We start from the raw sequence: 10888 nt of genomic DNA, 5'->3' as shown, positions 1-10888 counted from the left end.
ATAGACTTACCCCAAGAGGCCTGAGGATAGTAGTGCAGGCTAGGAGAGCTTTTTAATTATTTTTAAAAGAGTTCTAGTTTAGGATCCAAGTCACTGCCCTGCTTTTAATATTTAAACAAAGTTATCTTGCAATTCCCAGCTTCCTCTATCAAAGCATAAATATGTATTTGTGCCTTCATCCCAAGGAGTACATCACAAATGGAAGCACACCAAGCAGCAGTAAATGTTAATATTCTTTTTAATAGCACAGGATAACTTTAGCTAAAAATAGGTATAACCACTTATTTTGCCTTGATTTTTTTTTTTTTTTTGAGATTTATCTTAAGTTCTTAACTCTTGAACTAAAAGAGGGAGAAAACATTTCTTAATAAATAATGTCAGACTGATAATTTGTGGAGATGTTATGTTGAAACTGTCAGTTTGGTCCAACAGTGTAACGTAGCAGTAGGACTCTTGCCCAGTATTGATGTCCTGGATTTGATCTTCATCACTATAAAAAGTATAAGTAAAAAAATAATACCATCAGTTTGATTTTATGCATTAAATTGTTAATAAGCAATAAGCTTATATAATTCTTATTAGTCAAAATAAGTATTGTTGGGATTTTTAAAAACAGATTGCCTATTCTGTTGTATGGTTATGTAGTCCAAGGAAGTGTAAGCTATATTTTGTTTACTAGAATAGAGAAAATTCAGAATTTTCTCAGAATTAAGTGGTCTGCTTCATTGAATCCAGTGTCCTAAGTAAGCAAAATAATAATTTCAAAGACTGATGTTTGCTGTGGGTATGCCAATAAAATGTAAATGTGCTGGTGCATGACAGTATAAAAGTAGAAAAAAAAGTGACATTTGACTTGAAGTGATGTGATTAGCACATTTGAGACTGAGTTTAAAGAATGGATAGATAGCACTTCAGCTTCCAAGAAGGTTTGTAGAGCTTGAAAAAGAGAGAAGAGAAACACTGAGTGGTATATTTGAAGATACTGAGATACTGACTGAGGAAAAGATGCCCACAGTGCATATGAATATAAACTAAGGAAGTGGCCATGGGCTTTTAAAAGACAGAAGGGCATTTGGATACATGGTACCTAATTTATGAATAGAAGAAGATGACAGAACTCTAACATGACTGTCATGTTTTAAACAAGGGACATCAAAGAGATAGTAGTAGTGCCATTACTAGAAATAGAGAGCTGGTAAAGTTTGGGAGGGAAAGTGTTTGATTGCACACTTCCAAGCTTCAAGTTCCAAATACAGTTTTAAGTCATCTATTCTACAGGTAAATAAAATTTGAGACTAGGGACCAATAGATGGCTCAGTGGGAAAAGGCACTTGCCATTGTGCTTGACAACTGGAGTTCAGTCCCTGAAACCCACATGATGAAAAGAGAGAACTAAGTCCCCAAAATTGTTCTGTGACCGCCGTACACACATGCTACAGTGTGCATGAACACACACACACACACACACACACACACACACACACACACAAATTCGAAAAATTCAAGACTAGGAATTTAATCAATGCACTGGACTAGAGAGTAGCAAATTTAAGAATAAGCTGAATAGAATGAATATTTAACTTGAAATATAGAAGCATACTTCCAACCCTTAGCAGAAAGAAACAAACCAAGATAGGATACGGAAAACTGAGAGCAGACAGAGAACTTATATTGGAGTATAATCTAAGGAAAGTTGTTAACCAGAACAAAATACAAAGGACCAAGAAACAGAATGGTCAGAAGAGTGAAGTGAGAAAAGTATTGATATTGTGTCCTGCCATAAGAGTAAAGGAAGAAAATTTCAAGTAGGGAGTTATAGTTTAGAATTTCAATAGGTTTATTCATGCACCAAGTGAAATTAAAAGGTATTTTTAAATATATGGGCTAGGGCCTAAACCTAAATTTTTAATGGGTAAAATGAAGGTTTATCAGTTGTTACCTTTCAAAACTGTTATTACTTCAGCTGTGTCAAATCTAAAAGAATAGCAGTGATTGTATTTCATTGTATGCTTGTAGAGTTTCAGATAACCCATATAGAGCACTTAGCTTGGAGTCAGACACTAGCAAACATTTGTTAAATGTTGGCTTCTGTGGTAAAAAATAAGTAAATGTTATCTTTTATTTGTTTGCTTTGTCGTAGAGGAAAAACACTTTGAGGCAAGTGCATTTGGAGCAGGAGTTGGCAAACTGTGGCTGGTAGCCAAACCTGGTCCACTACCTATTTTTATTTAACAATAAGCTAAGAACAGTTTTAACATTTTTAAATAGTTGAGAAAAATATCTAATGAACTATTTAATGACGTAAATTCAGATTCTATTACTGCTAAATAACCTTTCACTGGAGCATAGCCACATTCATTTACTTATGATCTGTGTAAGCCCGAACTATAGTCTAGCACTTAAACTCAGAAATCAGTAAGCATTTGTCCAGTATCTAGCATACTGAATAAAATAATCACAGAAGTCTCCAACTTTTGAACTGTGTATCCATTCACTGTGCTACTGGCCAATATAAATAGCTGTTTGTAGCCAACCATGATGGCACACTCCTATAATCCTGACACTAGAGAGACTTAGAAGGATTGCCCGTTCAAAATCAGCCTGGGCTACATAGTAAGACCCGATCTCAAAAAAAAAAAAAAAAAAAAACAGAAGGGGAAGGAAAGAGAGGATAGAGACTGTTTGTTTCATTTATTTTACTAAGTACTTAGGTGCAAATAAGTGAATTGCAGCTTGTTTAGTTCCCAAGTGATGCCACTGTGTTTTATTTATTAAGTATTTAGGTACAATAAGTGAGTCGCAGCTTGCATAGTGCCCAAAAGATGCCAATGTATTTTTTACACAGCCTTGAGTATCTTGAGAGTTCCTGTTGCTTTGTTAAGATACCCTGAAATACTTCAGTTCACATTTTGGGAATGAGACATACATAGACCATATTGGTGAAAAATTAATTACTAGAAGTTCTAGAGGTATCCTAAAATAATGTATCAATGAAGTGGTATTAAAGCATCATGGGACTGTAACTAAAGCTCTGTTAACCTGCTTATTTTAGCAAATTTTGACAAGTATGAAAGAATTTTTTTAGTTAACAGTATCTTGCTTGTAGCAGCTACATAATTGCTATATCCTCAGATTTTAATCATTTCAATTCTGGAAGGGAAGTTAATGAACCGAATTATTTCATGATAACAGTTGCTGCATTTTTAGGACTGTTGGGATACCCTGAAAGTGGAGTGATTATTTATAGGTCAAAATAGTTTTGAATTGAAATGTTGAAATAAATGTTGAATTTAGTGTTTGGTAGGAAAATTAAATAGCAAATTTAAAGCTGTGATATTTGAAATACTATTGAACTAAATATAGTTAGAAAATACCAGCTATTATATTTTTATTATGTTGAATTTAAATTTTTTACCTAGAGTATGTAAATCATTGAAAATAAAACTCGCATGCAATACTTTGTTCACTCATATGCTGTAATTGTCTGTTTGCCTTTAGCTGTTTGGGGATTTTCTTCATTAGATTCTTTTAAATTACCTCTTGCTGAAACTAGAACTTGTTCCTAGTGATTTTTAAATATTAGGCCATTGCCCAGGCTTTAATTTATTATAAAGTTGGAATAAAGGAAAAGGTGTGGGTTTTTTTCTTTTAACTTCCCTTTTCTGTTATAATGCCTTCAGTCTGTCTCTCTTGACCTGTCTTATTTTAATTGGCTTTAGTTTGATTACATTGCTCCTCTCATGCCTGTGGAGTCAGTAGATCCTGCATCATGGAGGCAGGGCTTGCGCAAAACTGGCATTGTGCTGGTGCCCAGTAAGGGCGAAAAATCCATGGTGAGGCATTTCTATGTGCAAAATTGTGTATTAGGCTACAATGTAACAAGTTTAGTATGAATATTGGTTCCAGAGATGCATGGTTTTGAGTCCTTATGGTGTGCTCTTTTTTTTTTTCCTGTATCTGCATCATAATACTTCTGTGTGATATAAAGTGTGTAGTGTGTTTTCATAAAGCTAACCTCTGGAAAGGCAGTCTATTTACTCCTTCAGTTTTAGATTTTTATAGTTTTGTCTTAAGACATTAACCTTTGTAAATATGCTTTTTCTGAAACTATCACTTACTATTTTAAATAGTTTCTGTAAACTAATTACTTCCAAATTAAGAACTAATTGGTTTTGATAACTTGTTTTTTATTCTTATAAAATAAAAACAGTTTCCAACCTCAACTACAAAAATTTCTCCCAAAGAAGAAGAAAGAAAAGATGAGTCTCCTGCATCTTGGAGGCTTGGACTTAGAAAGACGGGCAGTTATGGTGCACTTGCTGAAATCACAGCTGCTAAAGAGGCCCAGAAAGAAAAAGACACTGCGGGTGTTATACGCTCAGCTTCAAGTCCAAGGCTTTCTTCTTCCTTGGATAATAGAGAAAAGGTAATCTCTTTCATAATTGGTTACAATAAAACTACTTTTCCAGGCACATCCACTCTGTAAATCTTGTGACTTTTCTGCAGGGTCTTAGGTCTTAGGTATTAGCTTAATTCACCTGACTTAGTCAGTTTCATAATACAGAATGTACCTGTAAGTAATGGGAAGATGAATTGTATTTGCAGTATTTTACTCCACTTAAAAAAAAAATCCTTTACTTTTTCATAATACAATGTATTATTTAATAAGTTTTCTGGAATTAAGAAACATTTTCCTAGAATGTAACCCTAGTCAAGCTATATTCATCCATTGTCTGCAATTGCTGGTTCAGCTTTTCATCTGTTACAGATAGCTTGGTCTTTTAGGGGAATTGGGGGCGGTCGAGACAGGGTCTCCCTATAGTCCCAGCTGACCTGGAAACTCACTATGTAGACCAGGCTGGCCACTGTGACCTTACAAAGATATGCCTGCCTCTTCTTTCTAAGTTTTGGGATTAAAGGTGTAGGCCATGACATCCAGCTTAGATATCTTTGTCTGAATGAAGAGTTTGTATTATATTGTGAAAGACAGTATTAATATTGCATCAAATAGGCAAACTGCAATTTAGTCAATACTCAACTATTTTCTACTGTATTTTCTATGATTCAGCTGTGGGCTTTTTTCTGTCCAGTTTTCTTTCTGTTTCCTCTGTCAGATATTTTGATGTGGTTTACTTCTCAGTTAACTTTAATATTTTTACTTTTTTTAAATTCATTTTTATTTTATGTGTATGTGTGTATTGCCTACATGTAGATAAGTGCACCATGTTGTGCCATGCCCACGGAGGTCAGAAGAGGTTGTCAAATCCCCTGGAACTGGAGTTACAGATCGTTGTTAGCTGCTATGTGGGTGCTGGGATTCAAACCTGGATCTTTTGCAAGAACAACCAGTGTTCTTAACTGCTGAGCCATCTCTCCAGCCCAATATTTTTACCCTTTATAACTTAATTGCCTGTTTTTCAAGTATAACAGTAGTGTATCAGTGTCATATTGTTAAAATAGATAATTTAGATAATGCTTATTTTGAATATGTTAATATTTTAAGTATAGATTGTCACGATTGTGAACAACTTAAATAATGTAAATGATCAGGACTCCTGAATAAACTATATTTGAGACTTTTTTTCTCCAAAAGAAAAATGTGTTGTTACTTAATGATATTACATTTAGACTTATAAAAGTCCTAGAAAAAAATCATTAAGATGGAATTTTTCTTCCTTTTGTTAAATCATTCTAATTCTAACCTAAGAAGAATGAAAAGAGAATTAGTTTGAGCAGGCTATTGTTTATGTAGTACCTCGTTCATTTATTTAGAAACTAAACTATGGAAATACTATACAGTAAATTGTGATGGCCATATAATATACATTGCTAAAAACCTTTTCTTGATAGTTTTAGCAATGTTTGTAATCTGATATTAATTTCGTATGTAATTTTTCTTGTTATCAGGAAAAAGATAGTAAAGGAACAAGACTTGCCTATGTTGCACCTACAATACCGAGACGACTTGCCAGTACATCTGACATTGAAGAGAAAGAAAACAGGTGAGTTCATTGTGATCTGTTTTTGCATTGGCTGCAAAATCTTTATCATCTAGCATATTGTTAGTACATGAAGATTGTAGTTATGTGAAATCTGGGTTTCAGGAAGAACAATACAGTGTCCTGACAGAGAGAATACCAAGGCCATGGTCCTGAGAGAGGAGGAAGTTGAGGATTGGTGTAACCGTAAGATGGGAGAGAAGAGCATGAGGCTAGGTCCAAGTAAAGGGAAAGCTTCAGGGAAAGAGGACAGACACACTAATACATCGTTTCTAAACATTTCAAATACTTAGAAAGGGGGAAAGAAGAAAAAAAACACTTGTTATTGTTTCTTCCTGATTCTTAGCTGACACAGACCTTGAGAGCTTTTTTGTATTCATGCTTTAGTATCCAACTTTGTACTGTTTTTAATAAACACTATTTTACATCAGTATGTAATTTACCATAGGAGTATGTCTATATGTCTGTCCCAGGCTATGGATCACAGCATTTTATCATCATAAATAATACTTCCATAAATACCTTAATTTTGTCTCCTTATATTTAGGATTGTATTCTAGACAGTGTTAGAATTGGAAGTACTTTCAATTTTGGATAAATATCCCGAAGTGTTTTTCTAAGGAATTTAGTAGTTTCTACTCCTGTTTACTAGTATACACCTCTCTTAACCCTGTTTTTAAAATTATCTACCAGAATCTGAAGGATATTCCTTTTACAGAGACTCTTCAAGTTTGCGGACAAGTAGTTCTTACACAAGAAGAAAATGGGAAGATGATCTTAAAAAAAATAGCTCCATTAATGAAGGATCCAGTTATCATAAAAGGTAATAATATACCTTATGTAATTTCTCTGTTTTCATAAAAATAAGCAAGCCCTCAATTTAACATCAGTTAAGCAAATATGTGATTTAACTACTTTATCTTCTGTTTTTTATGTAAAATTTAATGTAAAAGTACAATATATATTGAAAGATGTTGATGATTTACTTTACCTTACCCTTTCTATTATATATTGAATTGTTTGGTATATTATCAAAAGTATTTTGAATTGTAACATTTTAAAAGGTACTTCTTATAAGTCACTAAAGGAATGAAAATTCGTTGGTGTTATAATTGATTTAGCCATTGTGATCTGAAACTTTTCTGTTCAGACTAGAACTCAGAACTGTGAACGTGTTTTCAATAAGAACGTTGGCATTGTCATATTGGAAAGGGAAGAACCTTTAATTTAGTTGTCTCTGAAAGCCACTGAGAAAGAAGAGTGAGATAGAATATGCACAGTGTAGACAGGAGTTGTTCCTAAGGATCCAACCCACCGCTAAAAATGTTTCTTCAGAAATATCAAGCGCCTTACTTTCTTTGAATGAAATCACATCATTTGTTAAAAACAGCCTGGCATGACCATTCAGGTGGTCTAGCACACTCTGAAAATGTGCAGTATTCAATTAGATCATCTTAGTTGTTTTGGAGGGGGTTGGGAAGAGGAGGCATAAAATTATATACTTTCAAATCGGTGAAATAAAGCTATACTCTAGCAAGTTGCAGGTGCAACTCTTGGTGCTGGAGCTGGTGGTATGTGTAGGAACACAGTTGGTTTCCTAGTCTTATAAATTTGTGTAATGTATAAGACAATGAATAAAGAATACACATACAGCATATCCTATATAGATATGACTCTTTCCTTTAGTTCCTCCTTTGGTAGAAGACAAGATGATTTGATTAGTTCTAGTGTTCCAAGCACCACATCAACACCAACAGTTACCTCTGCAACTGGGCTTCAGAAAAGCCTACTTTCCAGCACAAGCACTACTACAAAGATTACAACGGGTTCTTCCTCAGCAGGCACACAGAGCAGGTAAGTCACAGAGACATTTTGTGTTCAGGTCTACTGTGTGCTTACGTATGTGCATGCATCTTTGTGTAGAAGAATGTGGGGCTCTGGATTTTTTTTATTTACCATGTTAAAATTATTTCTAAACTAAAATTGGTTCTAAAAACAGCAATTATGCATGTCTGGGGAAAATTTTTAAGATCCTTAATTAAACTTCCAAAATATAAATTTTTTTCTCTTGACAACTCTGGTTGAGCTTTTTTTATTAAGAATTGCAAGATGTCTCACCTTGTGTTTTTTAAAAAATCCATCCCTGTTGTCACATGTTCTCAGCTTCTAGAAAGTGCTTTCATTGTTTAGCTGTTTTCCTTTTCTCTTTTTGTGTTGCGCTTATGATGCTATAGTACCTCAAATCGTTTGTGGGCTGAGGATAGTACTGCAAAAGACAAGGACAGTGCTACTACCGCAGTGACCATTCCTGTTGCTCCAACTGTTGTAAATGACGCAGCTTCTACTACAACCCTGACTACAACTACTGCTGGCACTGTTTCCTCTACATCAGAGGTCAGGGAGAGACGCAGGTGTGTAAAGGTCCTGACAGTACTAGTACTGCTTGTATGCTTGCCCAATTTTTGGTACTTTGTGTTTTTCGCTTGCTTGTTTTGCTAATCTCGGGAAGTTGATGACCATCTGTCCAATAATAATAAATGATGCATTGTTTATCAGCTCAGACTTAGGTAAATTGGTATAACTAGCAGTTACTAGTATTTAGGGTTAGGAACCCATCTCTGAAAGAATTAGTTATTGTTAAAGGCAAAGCCAGGCAACTTTCTTCTTAGCTGTTTTATTTTGCTTTTTTATTATTTTTTTTTATGATGAAGACCAAAAGATACTTGGGGGAAATTATCTACAATATGACACAAACAGGATTTACTGTTCTCATTATTAAGGAAGTTGATGAACGTTAAATTGTTTCTCTTTTTGAGTTTTCATCTTAAGATTTTTTTTTTTAAGCTGGTGGTATTCAGTGATAGAGCTGTTGCCTCACAAGCCAGGCCCTGGGTTTAATCTTTGATACTGGGATGGTAAGGGATTTTTAGTGAGGAAAAGCTCTCTATACTCTTTTTTTTTTAAGTGGCTAGGAATTAAACATGGGCTTCCATCTACCACTAAGTTACACCCTAGCTCTTTGTGTCTTGATCCTAAAGATTAGTATTTCTAGGTGAGAATTTCTTCTTCTGTAAAAAGAGATCTTTGCTATGTATAATTTTTTTAACTTCAGGAATTTGATCTCTGATATTCTATACTTTTAGACAAAATTTCCAGTGACAACTAAAGTGTAATGACTATCTCCTCAAAATCCCCCCCCCCCCCAAATCCTCCTTTACAGTGCTACGGATTGAACCTAGAGCCTTGTGCATTCTAGGGGAAGCCTTCTAGCACCGAGATACACTCTTGGCTCAAAAATAATGATTTTAAACATCAGGTTTATTGATTGCATTGGGAGGAAATATTTGAGTTGTAACTTTTAGAATTAATTAAGATTCTAATGAAGGATAGTAAAGATTAAAAAATTAAATCTTACATAAATTGTTAGAGCTAAAGCAGATGTTCTAATAACAAAGAAACAAAACAAGTTTCTTCACCTTGTTTCTGTACTATATTTCTAGAGTTTGTCTTATTTCAGTGATGTTTGCAGCCATTTTAAGTTTGCGGTGGGTTTTTCTACATGGAGTTTTAATCACTGCTAACCTCTTATGATCTTTAAATTGTATCAGTGGTTCTGAAATATATGTAGGTATAAATTTGCCTTAAAGATAATATACTCCATGAGATATAAGAATATATGAGGGTTAGGAACGTGGCTCAGCATAGACTACTTGCCTAGCATACGTGAGGCCCTGAGTTTGAACACCAGTCCTAAGGAAAAAGAAAAAAAAAGTGGCTAAAAAAGATAAGTCAATAGATTTATACCATTAGATACTTTAAATATGCACTTTGAAGTCTTACATGAAGCTACCTAGCACATTACATTAAATTTTCCTGTTTAATCAGATTATATCGGATTTCCTCTTTTTGTTACTAAAAAATTCTAATGTATTTTTTTCTTAATTTGTGTGTGGGGTGGGATGTGTGTGCACACTCCCATGTATATGCATCTAGAGACCAGAGGAGGACATGGTGTCTTCCTCTGTTACTCTCTGCCCTATTCTCTTGAGGCATGGTCTTTCCCTGGAGTATATTTTGGCTCCCAGGACCCATCTTTCTCCACCCCTAATGTTGGAGGTATAGGCACATGCAGTATGCCCATCTTTTATGTGAGTGCCGGGGATTTGAACTCAGGTACTTATGCTTATACGGCAAGCTGCCTTACCCACAAGCCATCTTCCCAGGCCCTTGAGTTTTTGTTGTTGTTGTTGTTGTTGTTTGGAAAGTAAAGGAAGGCTAACACCAAACAAATGAAATATGATAGCAAATTCTTTCAGTTTAAATGCTTGTCATTCTCCATAATATTTTAAACTGCAAAATAATATCTTTCAAATAATTTCATATTTACATGGAACTACTTTAGTATAGTTACTTTCTTCCATCATTTTCCCTTGCCTCAGCCAGCTCCCATTTGACTATTTATATGAATATTCATATTTCTTCTGGACTGGACATAGCAGCTTATTCCAGCAATCACAGCACTTGGACAACTGAGACAGGAGGGTCACAAGTTTAGGGCCAGCCAGGGTTGCACAGTGGTTTCGTAACCACTCTGGACTACATACTAAAACTCTTTCTAAAACAAAAATGTATTTACTCTGGAAGGGAAAAAAAAGCTAAGTGTGAAATAACGATGACTGTTACTTGGTTTTTTAAAAATATGTAATTTGATTTACCAACTAAAATATGACCATTTTAAATAAAGGCATTATTTTGACCAATAAATATCAGTAAAATAACAAATTATAAATTGAACTAAATTGGGGAAAATATGCTTAATTGAAAAAGAAAAACTGGGGACTGGAGAGATGACTTAGCAGTGAAGAGCATTGGCTGCTCTTGCAGAAGAC

General features: G+C 34.6%; 1 protein-coding gene across 4 annotated transcripts in view; it reads left to right on the top strand.

Moving 5' to 3' along the window:
- The window catches only part of Ppp1r12a (protein phosphatase 1 regulatory subunit 12A), a gene marked incomplete in the record, with an annotated part of 154718 nt that overhangs the window by 112133 nt on the left and 31697 nt on the right, over positions 1 to 10888 (top strand). For 2 of the 4 annotated variants that reach the window (XM_008852103.3, XM_017803019.2), the window contains 5 exon segments: positions 4211 to 4426; positions 5908 to 6002; positions 6718 to 6822; positions 7686 to 7853; positions 8234 to 8410. In XM_008852103.3, the coding sequence (XP_008850325.2) occupies positions 4211 to 4426; positions 5908 to 6002; positions 6718 to 6822; positions 7686 to 7853; positions 8234 to 8410 (761 nt within the window). 4 annotated transcript variants of the gene reach the window in all.

Source organism: Nannospalax galili, unplaced genomic scaffold, assembly GCF_000622305.1.
Source record: "Nannospalax galili isolate Female #2095 unplaced genomic scaffold, S.galili_v1.0 scaffold390, whole genome shotgun sequence".
NCBI lineage: Eukaryota > Metazoa > Chordata > Mammalia > Rodentia > Spalacidae > Nannospalax > Nannospalax galili.
Note: the sequence above shows the minus strand (reverse complement) of the source record. Positions and strands in the feature narration are given on the sequence as shown.